The sequence below is a fragment of the Pseudonaja textilis genome, chromosome 17, assembly GCF_049901715.1.
Source record: "Pseudonaja textilis isolate UNSWEBS1 chromosome 17, rPseTex1.2, whole genome shotgun sequence".
Taxonomy (NCBI): domain Eukaryota; kingdom Metazoa; phylum Chordata; class Lepidosauria; order Squamata; family Elapidae; genus Pseudonaja; species Pseudonaja textilis.
This window is the reverse complement of record NC_142006.1, coordinates 477,505-494,577: the sequence shown is the minus strand read 5'-3', so window position 1 is coordinate 494,577 and position 17,073 is coordinate 477,505. Positions and strand designations below refer to the sequence as shown.

At 54.5% G+C, this 17,073-nt stretch overlaps 1 protein-coding gene across 2 annotated transcripts in view; it reads right to left on the bottom strand.

Moving 5' to 3' along the window:
* The window catches only part of RXRA (retinoid X receptor alpha), a 95,371-nt gene extending 79,844 nt beyond the window's left edge, over positions 1-15,527 (bottom strand). The window contains exon 1 of one of the 2 annotated variants that reach the window (XM_026719189.2): positions 15,325-15,527. In XM_026719189.2, the coding sequence (XP_026574974.1) occupies positions 15,325-15,352 (28 nt within the window). In that variant the 5' untranslated portion in view covers positions 15,353-15,527. The remainder of the gene's footprint in view (positions 1-15,324) is intronic. The other variant, XM_026719188.2, reaches the window with a different exon arrangement.
* Between the last annotated feature and the right edge of the window lie 1,546 nt (positions 15,528-17,073).

The following is a 17,073-nucleotide window of genomic DNA, read 5'->3' as shown; positions in this document are numbered from 1 at the left end:
AGCAAAATCTTGCCACTTCTTCCTCCTCTGGAGGCCCTGGCGCTCTCCCTCCCTCCCCCCTCCCTCTCTGCCCCGCTGCTCCTGAGGTGGCAGGAGGCACACGGCTTTCCTCGGAGGTGCCTGGCCTGCAGCTTCCCCTGGCTGCACCGCTGTTGACTCAGGATGACCCCCGCCAGGGAGGCAGTTCTGGCGAGAGAGCCAAGAGGCGGTGGCGGCAGGCGGCCTGTGCCTCACGCTGCTCTCCCACCCGGACCAAAGGTTAACCGCCCTGTCACAAGATCTCTCCTCTACTCCCTTGAGCCCCCCCCAAAAAAACCCAGAATGTTGCAATTGAATGGACTACAGAGAGGATGCGGATAGATCACCTTCCAATCCCTGGACAAACAGGCTGCGTCTCCATGGTCTTGAGTTACGCAGCTCCTCCAGAAGGCTGCTTGGAGGCTGGCCGAGGCGAAAGGGCTGGAGGAAACAGCCAGGAAGGAGGGAGGGAGCTGCCTTTTGCAGCCCAAATGTCTTTCCAAAGTGGAGGCCCTGAAGATCACAGCCCCGAGGGAGCGATCATAAACAATGCCAATTAATTAGTGCTTGCTCTCCAAGCACTTCGCCAAGGAACTAATTAGTCCCCTGAAAACTTAAGTAAGCTGATCTTGCTGGCGTGACTTTGTGCATGGGAGTGAGCGCCTTCGCTGGTTTAAAGGACCCCTGTCCACCACGGCCTTGTAGCCAAATCGGTTTGGTGGGGAACCTGCTCAATTTGTGACCCCAGGTGAGATGCCAAGGAGCAAGAGAGCCTAAGAGCTGAACACATCTCTACGAAGGAAGGATCATTTCCCACAAGACCTGGGGCTCAAAATCCAAAGTAACACCTTTTGTCAAGGCTCACAACATCCTAGTTCATGCTGAAAAAGGGCCACCTGCAACACTTGCGTGCCACGCTAACACACACACAGTACCAGATGCAAAAATAGAACAAAATAGCCCCTGGCCCCCAGACTTCCAAGTTGTTTATTTAATGCACCTTTAAATCAGTTTTTAACTCTTGGCAACAGCCTGGACTGGTCCCTGCAGTTTTCTCGGGGGTTGCGAGTTCTTTTTTTCTCAGGGTCAGGAGAGGGGACCGTCCCCAGGTCACCTAGCTGGCTTTGTGCCTAAGGTGGGACCGGATGGCTCTTCCTGTATATCTACAAAGCCCTCTGCTGGTTCCAGATGCCCTTGTCTTACAGCAAGGGTCTTCACACTTGGCAAGTTTAAGACTTGTGGACTTCAATTCCTAGAATTGAATCCTGAGCTAACATGACTGGAGGAGGAATTCTGGGAGTTGAAGTCCACAAGCCTTAAAGCTGTCAAGATCCCTGTGTTACAGCATGAAGCAGGAAGGCTCCACTGGCCAGAGAGAGGTTACCTGGATGGAAACTCAACCTGGAATTCCCGCTTCTAAGAAACCTAGGTTAGATGCCACCAGGAGAGCTGCCCAGAACCCCCAGTCTGGCTGGGCGGGAACAAAAGCCAAAGGCAAGCAAGACAGCTGGTTCTCCTGGCAGAAAACGAGGGCAGAAGAGCAGCTGTTTTAACACATTGGCAAAACACAAGTCCTCTTGCTTCACAGAAGCCCAGGAGTTTCCCCTCTGACCAGACCTCTGCCATCCCCGCTGGGGTCCCTGGCACGGAGGAAGGAACCTCCGTCACAGATGGAGGCTGTTAAGAAGAGACTGGAAAGCCATTTATCTGGAATGGTAAAGGGTCTCTTTTTAAGCAGGGGGCTGGACTAGAAGACCTCCAAGGTTCCTCCCAGCTCTATTCTAGTCAAGATGCACTTGAATTGACTGGACACGTTGCTGAGAACTGGGGTTTCCGGTCTGAATGGCAGGGAGACTGAAGACCTAAAGTGCATTTGCAATAAAAGGTTCCATTTGAGTTGCATGAATGGCTCCGTGCAGGTTTCATGGGCACGTTGGCTCTGCCTCACCTTCAAGACGGCACCAGCTGCACTAAGAACCAGGATAGCTCACTTAGCATTCTCTGCTGGAAGTCGGAAGGCAAGCCTTAATCCCTGCCTCTCTTAAAAGCAGGCCGAGTACTTCTCACGCAAAGTCTAAATAAGGCCACTCAAAACACCGGGGATTATCCTGGAGGTGCCCATCCTCTTTCCTCTTCCGCAGCCTCCTCGGGCGGGCGCTCCTGCTCGGATCTGCCCTGCCCACCACCTTCCTTGCTGCACGCAAGGAACACATCAACGGCTGTGACAGATGTGCCTGTTTGCACCCAGCCTGGGAGCCCAACGCAGCGCATCAGCGTCTTGGAATGCTGCCGCGTCCTTTTGCAGACAAACATCTGATCCGGTGCCTAAAACAGGTCCCCGAACATCTCTGCGAGGCAGCTGGGAATGTCCTGGGTGGGGCACGGCAACAAGGCAACTTTTGGCACACCAAGGTCACCCATCGGCAGCAGCTGAGACGAGGACACAGCGGCCCAGGCGACGAACGTGGGAACAAACACGGGGAGGAGTGAAACTGGCCGCTCAAAGGGCACCGGAGCACTTCCAGCAGCCCAGCCTGGAATACCCTACGGAGCCCTTTCCTGCCGCAGGCAAACCTGCCGTTCGAAACCGAGCCTGAAACCCACCTTCCAAATGTGGGCTCGACGGCCCTCTGACGGGCAAGGCCATCGGAGGAAGGCCTCTCTCCGCCCAGAGACAGCCAGAGCTAGCCGCGACAGTGGCAGAATGACAATGCCAAAAGTGTCAATCAATCCTCCTGCAGTGCCAAAATCCCGTACTTGCATCAGGTATTTGCAGAGGTGGCATCACAGTTTGCCCTTTACCTCCAGTAAAAATCTCAGAGGTGGAAAAACAGCCGCCTGCACAAACGGCTATAAAGCCTCTCACCCCAATTACTGAGTCTGGACGAGAAACCCAGGGGTGCAGACTGGGCCTGGGAGGCCAGGGAGAAGTGGGCAGAGCGGGGCTCGATGAGCCGTGGCAGAGCTGCACTTGCAGGGTGGGAAGGGGCTTTAAAGCCTGAAGCCCACCATCTACTAGCTTTGCTCACAACAGAGCCCTTTCCCGATGCTGCCATCCGCAGGAGCCACACTGGGATCTTGCTACTCAGAGCTGATCCTCTTCAAAGCGCCCCATTCAGTTCCTCAGCCAGGCTTGGAAAGCCGGGTGACCTTCTCCGGGCTACTCTGATTGGGCTTCTCTCCATTTGGCCCTCAACATCTGGCGGGGCTTCCTACGCAACGGAACCCATAGACGATGTCCTTACAAACGTTGCACAAGCTACTCTTTGCATCTCCCTCAAACTTGCCAGTGTCTTATGATTCAGGATCTTGACAAGATGGGACACGAACCAGTAAAAGGAATTTTACTGGGGACCTACCCGGTTTCCCCCAAAATACAACCTACCCTGAAAGTAAGTCCTAGCTTGATTTTTACACATGTGCCCAATATAAGCCCTACCCCCAAAATAAGCCCTAATTAAGATCCCGCCCACTCTAGAGTTCATGGGTAAAAAATAAGCAAGAATGGGGATGGGGGGGGTGGAGCTGCCCTACTACTTACCTTTGGACAGGTGTAGCCAGGCTTCGCACGCCCCGACACCTGCCTTGATGGCCCATTTCTTCTGCAGCCGGCAAGGCTGGCAAGGCTTTCCTGAAGACCTCTGTAGTAGCTGATAACAAAGCTCTGGATCGATCCAGAACTCTGTTATCGGCTGCAGAGACCTTCAGGAAAGCCTTATTGGCCGCAGTTCTTTTTTTAAAATAATTTTTATTGGTTTTTAAGACAAACATAAACAAACAAAACATAAAAACATCAAATCATCTTCCATATATGTACATACAGTGTGCCGGTTGGTTTACAAATTGTTTTGTGCTTCCATTTCATAGTCTTCAATTATAATTACATTGTATATAATCTCATATTTTCAATCAATATATTAAATACAATATCATTATTAATCAATCATTTGACTTATTGGCCGCAGTTCTTGAAGACCTCTGACAGCGAAAAGGAGGCTGTGGGCAACACACGCAGGTAAGTTTAGTCAGATTAAAGCCCCCAGAAATAAGACCTGGTGCGCCTTTTCTGGTGGCAAAAAAATATAAGACAGGGTCTTATTTTCAGGGTAACAAGTATCAAAGGCAAACTGGTGTGGGTAGAAAACAAAGACAGGCATAAGATGGGGGTAAATCCTACTGGATTTGGTACCATGGGAAGAATCCCACCCCTCTGGCTGGGTATTTTGGTGAATATGAGGCAGCGGCAGAAACACCCAATGCAAATTTTAGGATACATCAACAGAACTACTATGTTGACGACTAGAGAATTTCTTGTTTCTATTCTACTCAGCTCACTGCTAGAAAGCTGCATCTGGTTCTGGGCATCAGATTTTAGGAAGGAAAGAAATGATCAAGAACTTTTGAGGAACAGCTGGGTGTGTTTAGCCTGGAGAAGGAATTGATAAGGGCAGGGGTCTCCAACCTTAGCAACTATAAGCCTGACATACTTCAACTCCCAGAATTCTCCAGCCAGCTTTGCAATTCTGGGAGTTGAAGTCCTCCAGACTTAAAGTTGCCAAGGTTGGAGTCCCCTGCTTTAGGGTTTGAAGGGCTGCCATGATGGAAATAGGGCAGAATTATTCATAGTTCTTCCAAAAACAAGACAAGAAATGACGGGTTTCTATTCCTATTTCTATTACAAGGATGGAGATGGTGGTTGAGGTAACAGTTGGACATCAGGAAATGTTTAAAGGAATCAGTTTGGCGCAGCCATTCAGTTCTGAGTCTTGCCTTGGCCTCAGAGCCAACAAGGTGAGTGGCTCCCCTCAGCCCTACCAAGAATTAGCAGGGCCCCCTCTTTGCTTTGCAGAAAGAAAGTCTCCTACCCACCCCCAAGGAAAACCCCAGACCAGTCTCTAAAACGCCTGCCCACCTGGCACTGCTGCTCTCCTGCTGCAGCCATCGCCCCACAAAGCTGCTTGGGACCCAAGAATGCAGGGCTGGCCGCCTGGCCTGGGTAACCCAAGAGAAGCTCCTAGACTGGGGCTCCTAGACTGGGGCCAGCTTGGAGGCCCCTGAGTCCACCCCCACCCCCCACGCGAATAGGAAAGCCAGAGGTAACCAGGGCCTCCAGGCGCACACAGGGGGGATCCTGCCCTCCGTGTCTTTCACGTGGGAAGAGGAAATGATCTGTTTATGGCTTGAATTCATAGCTTATTGAAGGACTCCCCACAAGATGCCATCTTGGGTGCCACCTATGGAAAAAGAGGCTACGGGGTGTTTGATGGGATCCGGAGGCGGATCCTTCCATCCGGTTTCAACCGCGCTCCAGGAAATATCCTGGAGCTGGTGCAAATGTATTGGGGGTGTAGCCCGCTCCCTTTCTAGGGCACCTTTGCCCTTTGTTGACTTCCAGAATTGGAGGAGAACGGTCCCACAGTAGACATGGACTTCTGGGCTGAGGGAGGGTTTGAGGCCTTTGAACTGATCCGGAATGCCCACTTGGACCGGACCACGTTCTTCATTTAGGCCAATGATCCAGCGTGCTTTGCCTGTTTGGAAGCGCCAATCCACCCTGTTCCTATGGGGGGGAGGGTTGTCCTCATACAAGGAGGAAAAAGGGGTCTCCCCTTGAAGCGAGGGAGAGGGGGCGCTTCCAAAGGATGCCTTCATCCCCCTTCCCCCCCTCCAAACCTTTCCTTTCCCAGAGGGCCCAGAGGCCATTCCACCCCCAATGAGGGCGGACGATAAGGGCTCGTGAGCAGAGCTGCCCAGCAGCAGGTGGCCTGGCCCAGGGTTCAAAGCAGGGCAGAGAAGGGCTTCCATTCTACACTCAATGGGACTCCCGGAAGAGGCTTTTCCGGGTTCTAGTCAGAGCGAGATAAGAGCCCAAGGAACCCTCGACTCTCCACCTCTTCCTGGCCACACGACGCTCCTGCCTGGCTTCATTGGCCAGCAAGGCTCTCCTTTTAGGAAGGGGACTTGTCTCTTCCCAGGAGGTTTGGCCAAAGGAGGTCACCCAGAGGACTGGAAAAGCCGCAGAGCAGGAAATTCAGCTTTTGAGAACTACTTCATGCTGTCCTTGTTGTTGAAAAGAGAAGACATGCTTCTGGCCCTCAAGGAGAAGCTTGGCAGCAGCCAGCAAGAGAACCTGGTGCTGATGACCTCCTGGGGACACCGGAAGCTAAAGCCGCTGGACCTACAGTACCCTTGTGCTCCATCGCCTGCAAGCTCAGTTCGGGTCACCAATAGCGCCAGGCACTCGTGTTGTCGTGGGCCTTGGGGGGGGGGGGGTGTCTTTCCGCTGGAAACCCCTTCAGGTTGGCTTATCTCCAGAACCTTTCACCTCTCCAAAACCTCCGTTCTGCCCAGTTGAGGAAAAACAGGGTGGGGCTATTCGAGTTCTGACACCCCCTCCCCAGCTTTCCAAGGGTGGCGCAAGGGTGTTTCAGCCCAGTGGGCGAAAGGCCCCAACCTCCCTCCTCCCTCACAAAGGCAGGGAAAGACACACACACACGCACACACACACACACACACACACCCCCCTCGAGACCCAATAAGCCTTCTCCAAAATGGGTGGGGGGAGGGGGCTAGGAAAGGCAACAGCCGGTAGGTCTCCTGGCCCAGGTGGAGGGAAGGGAAAGAGATCCACTCCGGGCATCTACAAGGGAATAATGGCCTCCCCATCACCTGAAGACTTCTGCCACGGACTGCCCGCCAAGCCACACCAAGCTGCAATGCTTGAAAGTTGAAAAGGCCCTAATTATTCTACGGAAAGGGCTGGCAACGATGGTCCCGTGGAGCCTTACATGCTCAGCCCCCTCCTTTGCAGAGGTACAAGAGACTAGTCCTCCTGGCCACCCGGAAAAGTCTGAAAACAGAGAGAGAAATCTGTAAATCTGACCATCGCCTCACAGCACCCACCAAGTTTCACTGCCACTCCCACCTGCCACTTCTTCCTGGTGGGAGACAAGTGTGACCCACTGAAGAGGGCGGCATAAAATAAAATATTAGTATCTGGCTGTTTTGAAACAAGGGACCCTCCTCTGCCAACAACCTGCCCAAACGCCCAACTCCCGCACATCAGGCTCACACCCCAAGGAAGCAGGGGGCACCTCTGCACCTGGGGCACAGGGGAGGAAAGTCTGGGGGCATCTCAGCTGCTGCTTCTGCCAGATGTGCCTGGCACCACAATGCGGGAGGTGGGGAGGGGGCAGACTTGCAAAGGACGGCCACGTCTCTTGTGGCATCACACAACCTTCAAGCACCTGGAGCAAAACTGGAGCCAGCAAGGAGGCAGGAAAGTCCTGGGACCCTCCTCCTTCCCCACGCCAGATTTTATCAACTGCAATTCCATTTTTATGCAGGATTGCAGGGAGGAGAGGAAGAAAATACTGGCACAGACCCACTTTTTCCCTCTGCAGCACAAAGGAGGGGGGCGGTGGCCGTGTGTGTGTGTGTGTTTCCTACCAAACCGAGCCCATCGTTTTTAGCAGCGTTCCCACAGGAGAATAGCTGCTTTTTAGCTTCTGGGAGCAGCTGGCATCAGAGAGGCCGGAGCCCCTATCCAGAGCCCCAGACGGAATAAAAGATAACTTTATTACAGTCTTAGATCAGCAATAGGCATCACGATATACAGTACATAAAAAAATAGTACTGACACATTATGATACATTAATAGTGGATAAAAACAACCTTGTTAAGAAGATCCATGTTCTCAAACAATTAGGGCCACTCCCTGGTTTATATGAGTGGAGAGCCAATATATGTATGTAAATATCATTTTCGAAAGATTGTTCTGTCTCCAAAAAGTGGCACAAATTGACAACTATAATTCTGTAACCAATTTTTTTTCTTGTGGACACTGCAGCAACACCAGAGCACCAGACAAGCCTCCATAGTTTCTGTCCCCCAACAGATTCCTCTCTCTCTGGACAAAGCTGAGGTGTCTTTTAAAAGCACCCCGTTTAAACCACCAAGGACACAACATGGAGGGACAAGGTGAACAGAAACAGTGGAGAAAGGAATTAATGGGACACGGCCGGAAGCAAAGGGTTTCCTAACTACAGGACAGACGGGCGGAAAGGGTCCTTCTACAGCTAGAGAGATTTAAAGGGTTCAAAAGAAGCAGGAAGAATAGAATGGAAGGCAATAGGAATACGCAACAGAATGTAGAACAGGAAAGAAGCTGGGAGGGACCTTAGAGGTCTTCTAGTCCAGCCCCCTGCTCAAGCAAGAGAACCTACACTATTTCAGATAAGTATCTGTCCAGTCTCTTCTTAAAAGCCTCCAGGGATGGGGTGACTACAATTTCTGGTGGCAAGCAGTTCCACTGGTTAATTGCCCTCCCTGTTTGGAAGTTTCTCCTTAATTCCAGGTCGCTTCTCTCCTGGATTAGTTTCCATCTGTCGTTTCTTGTCCTGCCCTCCGATGCTTTGGAGAATAATTTGACCCCCTCTTCTTCCTGGCAGCCCCTCAAATCCTGCTATCATGTCTCCCCTGGTCCTTCTTTTCTCTACATTGGCCCAATCCAACTCCTGCAGCCGTCCCTCCTATGTTTTAGTCTCCCTTTAGGCCTTTGATCCTCTTAGCTGCTCTTCTCTGAACCTTTTCCAAAGTCTCAACATCTTTTTTGTAGTATGGTGACCAAAACTGGTTGCAGTATTCCAGGTGTGGCCTTACTGGGGTTTTATAAAGTGGTACTTCACGTGATCTAACAAAAGAGGAGGTGGAATTACATTATATGTATTAAATAGTTATACCTCTATAGACATGCAAAAGAAAAAGAATGAAAACTTTCTTGAATGCATTTGGGGTAATATAAAAGGAGAAAGAAATGACATTGCCATAGGTGTATGCTACAGATCGCCCAGCCAAACAAAGGAAATAGATGAACATTTTGCTAATCATTTAGCTGAGGTGTGCAGGAAGCAATGCAATAGTAATGGGGAACTTTAACTGCCCTGAAATCAACTGGAAGATAAACTGTGCACCCAGGGGAAGATCAGATTCCTGCTAAACCTAGCAGACAACTCTTGTCAACCAAAAAGTAAAGGAGGAAACTACAGGGCCAGCTATACTGGACTTAATTCTTACCAACGGAGATGAAATGATACAGGGGGTTTAAGGTATGGGAGCTTTGGGGGACAGTGACCATATAATATTCAACATAATGCAGGTCCACGCAATAGAACAAAGTAAAACTAGTGCCTTAAACTTTAAGAGAACTGATTTCAACAAATTTAGAGACAGCTCAGAAAGGATTCCATGGATGAAGATCTTAAAGGAAAAAACAACCTAAGAAACTTGGGACACTGAAAAATGAGACTATAAAACCACTGAAAAGGTAAAATAAGAGACCCCAGAAGAAACCAGCATGGCTACATAAAGAACTCTGATAAACTGCGTAAGCATTAAAATTTGAAAGAGGACACATAACTAAGGCAGAATACCAACAAATAGCCCAAATCTACAAAGATGAAGTCAGGAAAGCTCAGAATGAAATGAGACTTGCAACAAATGCCTATAATAATAACAATAATGAAAGTTTCTTTCAATATGTAAAAACAAGGGAAAATCAGTCTACTAAGGGAGAAGATGGCAAGGAGCTGATTGTCAGCAGTGAGAAAGTACTTGATTTGTTTTTTTGCATCTGTCTTTACACAAAAGGAAAAAAATAGTTCAACCTAACAAAATCAGTACCGTACATGACAGATCAGGAATATAAATCAAAATAGGCAAGAAAGTGGTAAGACAACCTCTGTCCGTTCTAGACAAGAGTTCAATCACCAGGACCAGATGAATTATATCCCAGGGTACTGAGGGAGCTGACAGATGTGATCTCGGAACTGCTGAACAAATTTCCTAGAGCACCCAAGAACTTCCACAGGGCTGGAAAACAGCTGGCAGATCCAATCTTTAAAAGTGGGGTGGGGATAGACCAAAAAGATAATCAAGCAATGGATCTCTGAACCCCTAGAAACAACCAAAGCCATTACTAGAAATCAGCCTGGGTTTGTCAAAGACAGACCGTGCCAAACAAATCTTATTTCATTCTTTGACAAAGTGATTAAATTAGTGGACCAGTGAAATGCTGTGAACATAGTATACATGGACCTCAGAAAAGCATTTGACAAAGTAGACCACAATCTACTACTCGGTAAGACAGAAAAATGTAGGATACACGGTATCACCGCCAGATGGATTCGCAACTGGCTGACCAACCATATTCAATGGATGGTCCTCAATGGAACTACATTTACACGGAGGGAAGCAAGCAGTGAGATACCTCGGGGTTCTGTCTTAGGCCCAGTGTTCTTCAATAGCTTCATAAATGATTTGGACAAGGAGATAGAAGGGGAACTCATCAAATTTGCAAACAACGCTAAGCTGAGGGGAATAGCCAAACACTTTTGAAGACAGACTCAAGATATAGAACAGGGCTCTTCAAACTTGACAGCTTTAAGACTTGTGGACTTCAACTCCCAGAATTCCTCCTCCAGTCATGTGAGCTCAGGAATTCTGGGAGTTGAAGTCCACAAGTCTTAAAGCTGTCAAGTTTGAAGAGCCCTTGATATACAGTAGAAGGATCTTGACAGACTTCAACACTGGGCCGTTCCTAACAAAATGAAATTCAATGGTGAGAAGTGTAAAGCAAGAAAAACCAAATACACAAGTACAGAATAGGTGCTACCTGGCTCAACCCTTGAGACTGTGAGAGGGATCTGGGAATCTTAGTGGACAATCACTTAACTATGACCCAACAACTGCCCAAAAGGCCAATTAACAGAGGGATAGAATCAAGGTCACACCAAGTGTGACATCTCACAGCCTACAGGTCTGATCCGAAATCCAAAGTCACAAAAACTGTGAGGATTTAGGAAGGGCGGGGGTCAGAGTGTTCTCCCTTTCACCAGGAAGAAAAGGATTCTGCTCCACACTTGGCCACAAAGCCGCCTGCTTCTGTCTCCTCCGCTGAAGCGAGCAGATTCGCTATGAAGATACTGTGCGCTCTTAGTATAATTTGATGTGACTGCAGCCCACTAAGTCTTTTGATTACAGTGGGTGGAAATTGGACAAATAAACACAACAAGTGAGGTCTGGAAGCAAGAACAGAATGACAAGTCTAACAAAAGAGAAAGACGGGCAGCTTTTCTTATAGCTACCTCCTTCACGTTCCTTGTAGGAGTTAGAATAATACAGTATAGAAAACGTTAGCAAACGCACAAATAAAAGTTCTGAGTAATTCCACGTAGCATCGCAAGGAAAGCTATTTATCTCTCATTTCAAAAGACAAAATTCATACCACCCAGGTAGGCTAAGCAGCCGCAGTATAGAAAGAGCCGAGACTGCCATTTGGAGAGGAGCTGCTCTTAAAAGGAGAACTAAAAAGTGCCCCCTCTTACCAAGATGGGTAACATACAAATCAAATCATATCATAGTTACAGGTTGTTAGTTCGTTGGTTAGTTTTAGTTAGATAGTTTTAGTCAGAGTTAGTTAGTTTTGGTGACACTCTCTGAGTTGTCCTATGGAGAGCAGGCAGAAGGCCAGAGACAAATCCAGGCTGGGCCTGGACTCCTTGAAGCCTGCTTGGCCTTAATTGGCCTTTTCGCTCAAACTTTATGAAATGTTCTGAAAGGGGAGAATGAGGAGAAGCCGCTGACTTCCTCGCTTGGGGAGAGACCCCATGAGGCCTCTGAAACTGCTAAGTGAGGAGGGGAAGGAGTCACCCCCTCCTCCAGACCCTTGCAGCCGCCGCTCTTTCCTCATCCTTTGGTGGTCCTCAGAAGTGAAGGGCCGGTGAAGTAAAGCTGGAGGGAGGCACCCGCACACCTGAGCTTATTCCCCGGCTGGATTCACACACTCCCAAGGATCCCGTGTTTTCCCAAGGCAGGAAACGGCCGAAGCTCCCGCCCTGGCTCATTCCCTGCATGCCACCCGCCCAGAAGCCGCCAGTTCCTGCACCGGACCCCAGCAGATACACCCCCCATTCACACCGTATCATCCTGAACCCGAGCTGACCAAACAGGCCGGATCTGCGCAAGAAGCCCAGCCGCTCAAAATAACCTTCCAGGCTGAAAGCGACCCAGTTCCGCCTCTGGTCGGCGGCCGCCACAAATAGCCCGCCCCGCCCGCCCGCAGCCCGGCTCCTCCTCGGAGGCTCCCCGGCCTCGTCTTCGCCGCCGGACCCGGCGCTGCTGCCCGAGGGCGCCGCGGAGGACGCGCTTTCGGGGCCGACCAGCCGCCGGGCGGCCTGCGGAGGCCACGTCAGCCGCCGGGGGCGCCGCGGACCCTCCGCTTCCCTTCCCCGCCCCGCCCCGCCCCCTTCCTGGCCTTCTGGGGAAGCCGCGGACGGCGCGTCGCAGCGGAGCCAGAGAGAACTGCGCGGGTCCACCGCTGGACTCCCCCCTCCCGCAATGGAGGATGGCCCCGCCCAGCCCCCCCCCCGCCCCAATGGCCGATAGTTCACTCCAGTGCGCACACACGCGCGCGCGCGCACGCACACACACACACACCCTTTGCCCTGCTCAAGTTTCTGGCTCCCGGAGAGGCGCTTGGAAGCGGCCACAATCACTGCCGGCCCGCTGGGGCTTGGATGGCAGCCCAGCCAGGCATGGCACACTGGTTGTGTGAAGCCAGGCCTCGGAAGAACCCACTCCAACCCGAGTCACAGGAGATGATTTGTCTCCCTTCCCTCCGGCTGGAACACAAGCATCTGCCTGAAGTCCAGCCTCCATTTAGACGGGCACCTGCCGAAGTGCTTTCCCTACAGGACCAGGCTGGACTCCCCCCCCATGACTCTCCCATGGGACTCAGCTCAACGTCTAGCCTTTGATAATAAGCTGAATAGCCTCCTCACAACTGCCAGTTGACTGGACCAGATGTCTTAATGCAGGGAGTTGAAGTCTTAAAGTGGCCAAGTGTGGAGGCCCCTGTCTTGATGGGATGATGACAGGGGCCACCCCTGCACCAAGACAATGGCCAGGTTCTGCCAACAGGTCAACTCTGCCTTGGCACAAGAGGGAGGGAGGGAGCAGAGCCTTGGCACACTGTGTGCAAAGAAGCCAACTTGGCTGGGAGGCTGGACTCTCCTTGGGAAAGGACCACAGCTGGCTGGAGTACAAGACAAACAGACCCACAAAAGTTTAACCAGCACCAATTTCTGTTTAAAAAAGAAAAATCGACAGACGAATCAACATTTCAGTCATTTATTGCGTAACCAGAGCACTGACCCTGGACATCCAACTGTCCAGCAGGGAGGGACTGGAGGCAAACCACTCCCCGCTCTGAAGCCTCCAGCCCAGCCCAGTTGCCTCCAACACAATCCCAGAGACCTCAGTGAGGAAAATATTGGTCCTCCTTGCAAAGGCTGCAAAATGCTCCCTGAAGAGTCCCCCCCCCCACACACACACACAGGCTAATGTGAGCAGCAGAGCCAAGCACCACCAGATAGGCAAATGCTCCCTACCCAGCATCCTTTGGGTCAGCCAGAGAGGAGCTTCTCACAGTGGCCACAGCAACAGTGGCTGCAAGGGACATGATCCACCACGGCAGGGAGGCCAATCTCACTCAAACTGTGGCAGGGCAGCCGCAGTGGGGGGAAAAGTCAAAATCACTTAATTAGAATTATGTTAATGAAAGCTAAATACAATCACCATGTTCTGCCCAACGGTGATACAAAATATCATCCAGTGGCCATTCTGGAGCATTCTGGACGCTGGCCTTGGGCACCTGCATAGGAGAAATTCTGCAGCCGAGCAGGCAAATTCCTGTTTGCATTACCTGGATCAGAAATGCACACTTGTGGGATGGTCTCTGGTCTCCAGTGACAGTTGGGTGCTGGGGACCCGGAGTGGGTGGAGAGATTGTGAGTCAGAGGTTGCAAAGACAAGGCACCTCGCTGGCGGTCAATGAGCGCCCTAAATCAGGGGTCTCGGCCACTTTAAGACTTGTGGACTGAGGAATTCTAGGAGTTGAAGCCCACAAGTCTTAAAGTGGCCAAGTTTAGAAACACCTGCCCTAAATGGCACCGCTCGGGGCCCAGGTGTGGGGCACCTGCCTCAGATGCTTTCCAGGCTCAATCGCTTTTTCTCCCCCAGCCAATTCTCCGGGCTGCTTCGGTGCCAGCCTGAATCCTGCTTTAATCGCACCATTTGTGATTAGCCGATTAGCTCTTGACAAACGACGACAACAAACACAGCCGCCGCTCTCTGTGCGGCTTCAGAGAGAGAATCGCGGGCTTTCACGATAAAACCCGGGAATCCCTTCTTGCTTTCAAGGCAGGAAAAGGGCCAACAAAGCCGCAGCGGCGGACGGGATTTCGACCTAATGAGTTGTTTACATCCCCGCTGAGCCCCAACCGCCCCCCCCGCCTCCCGCCTCACACCCACAACAGAAATAACACGCCCGCCGATGCTCGCAGTTGTCAACAACACCTCCAGCCGCCTCCGGGCCTTCCGTGGCTCCGGCCTTCCTGCCCCGGGTTTTGGGGACAGAGTTCGCGGAGGAGCGGGAAGCGCAGCGCAGGCCAGCCCCACCGCCCAGCTCTGGCATATCGCTGCCCGCTTCCAGGCGGGCTCGACTGGGTCTCCCTCCCCCAGCGCCCCTCTCAACGCCGGCCCTGAGCGACAGGCCGGCCCGCTGCTCCGCGGAGGAAGGGCCGCTCAAGCCCCGAGGGCGCGCTTGGAGGCGGCGCCGAACCCCGCGGGGCCTCGAGACGCCCGGCCGGCTTCGGGGAAAAAGGGGCTCCGCCAAAGTTCCACGCGGCCCCGGGAACAGGGCGGGGAGGCGAGGCCGGAGCGCGGCAAGTTTGACGCGGGGGCGGCGGCGGGAGGCTCTCCCGAAGGTCCCGGCGGCGCCTCTCGAACCTCCCGGGAAGACCCTCGGCCGGACCGGATTGGAAGGTCGCCTCCTCCGGCCGAGCACCGGAGAGCGGGGGGGGCCTCTGGGAAGCTCCGGCTCTTCGGGCCACTTCGGCCTCCTCCCCCGGCCCCGCCTTGCCCGGCCGCCCGGCGGGAGTTGCACACCCCGGCGACTTGTCCCCACTCCCGGGAACTCGCACTCAGCCCGCCCGGCGGCGAGGAGGCCTGGCGCCCGGCCGAAGCTTCCAGCCGCGCAGAGAAACGCTCCGGGCCGCGCAACTGGCCGAGGCGGCCGCTGCCCCGCCGCCGCCCCGGACCCGAGCCTGCGAGGGGCCAGAAGGCAGCCGCTCCCTTCGCCCGGTGGCCGCCCCCAGCGCGCGGGGCTCCCGTTTGTTCCAAGCCCGCCCCCCATTCCCGGAGAGAAAGAAGCGCTTAGCAGCAGCAGCGGCGGCGGCAGCAACTCACCCAGCGGGAGGAAATGTTTGGTGTCCATGTCCGCGATCTAACTCATGCCCAGCGGCGCGGCGTGGCGATCGGCGGCGGGAAAGAGTGGAGGAGGCGGCGGCGGGGGGCCCGCTGCGGAGCCCGCCGGGAGGGTCGCCCGCCGAGCCAGAGGCGCAGGGAGGCGGATCCCGGGGCGGCCGGCTGGAAGGGCCCTTCCGCGTCTCTCCGCGTCGCGCTGGCGGATGGGGGGCCGGGGCTCTCCTCCCCCCTCCCGCCGCCGCGGCTCCGGAGCCTCGCTCCCTGCCTCGCCGCCGCCGCCTCCTCGCAGGCTGGAGCGCGTTTCCAAACGGCGCCCGAGGCAGAGCCGAGAGGACCCCAGCCAGTCCCGCCGGGGGTGCGCAACGCCGCGGCCGAGGGAGTTGGGAAAACTCGCCCAACAATGTAACTAAAGTCCAGGACTTGGGTCGGTGGCTGCGCGCGCCCGCAGCTCGCGGCCCGGGAGCGAGCCAGCGCGCGCCCCCGCCTCGCGCGCCCTCCTCGCGCTCTCTCTCTCTCTCTCCCGGCCGGGAGCCGCAAAGGGGCCCGGCGAAGGGGGAGCCCGACGGCCGACCGGCCACGGCGACGGGGCGGTGCGCTGAGCCGTTCCCGGGGCGGGGACTCTCGGCGGCTTTCGGGTCCCAGCCGGAGAAGGGGGCGCTCGTGGGGCAGGGAAAGCGGCGTGGAAGCCGCCGGGGTCCCGGACCCTGCCCGCCCGCCATCGGCTGGACGAGGGGCGGGGAGGCGGGAGGCGGAGGCGGCGGAGGCGGGTCCCGCGCGGAAGGAAGCCGACTTGCCGGACAGCCGGAGCCCTGCGGGCGCTGCGGGGGGCGAGCGCTGCCCGCTCTCGGCACTGCTCCGGCCAACCGCCCGAGCCACGGGGCGTCCCTGAAAAGGGGAGCCGAGCTGGGATTGTCGGCTGCCGCCCGGCGCAACCCCCGCGCAGCCCCGGGCCAGGAGGGCGCCAGAGCTGGGCTGACCTTGGCGTCGCCTCCGCAAACACGGCAGGGGCGGGCGGGCGCGCACAGCTCTCCCACCCCACTCCCCGGCCAGCCGGACGGGCGCCCGACCCCGGCCGGCCATTGACTAGTCGCCCGGCAGGACGGACCGAAGCCTGGAGCCCCGTCTCCCCCCTCCCGCCGCTTATTCCGAGCGGGGAGGGGGCGCCTCTCCCCCGGCCCTCCAATCCCGGCGAGAGGGCGGGCCCAGCCGCGCGCGCGTTTTGGGGTTCGTGGAGGGGACGCGCGCGGCCGAAGCCCCCGGAGGCGCCCAGGGACGGAGCTGGCAAGCCGGGAACGGGGCTCGATCCACAGGCCGCCTGCAGAGAGAGGAGGCGGCACATTTATACGGAGGTCTGGGAGAGACTTAGGGATCCCCCATCGTGAGGGCCGCCCTCCCACCGGACACCCAGGTCAAGTGGGGACAGCCTGGTCAAGCGGGGGGGCACCCTTTTCCCATTCGACCAGCCAGGCCTTTATAGCTCATAGCCAGCCGAGATCACTTTGGATTGGACCAAAAACCGCAGCAGAACCTCTGAAGGATGACTTTAGGATGCAAAACGGCAGCAGCTTGTGCAATGGCTCGGGCTGCTCCACCCAGAGGCCGGGGCAGCAGTCTAACCATGCAGCATTGAGGACGTGCATCACCGTCACCAGATACCCTGGTCCGAAAACAACACAACAAGGTGCTTAAGTGGGTATTATTGGGACAGTGACAGAACCTCACTCCAAACCG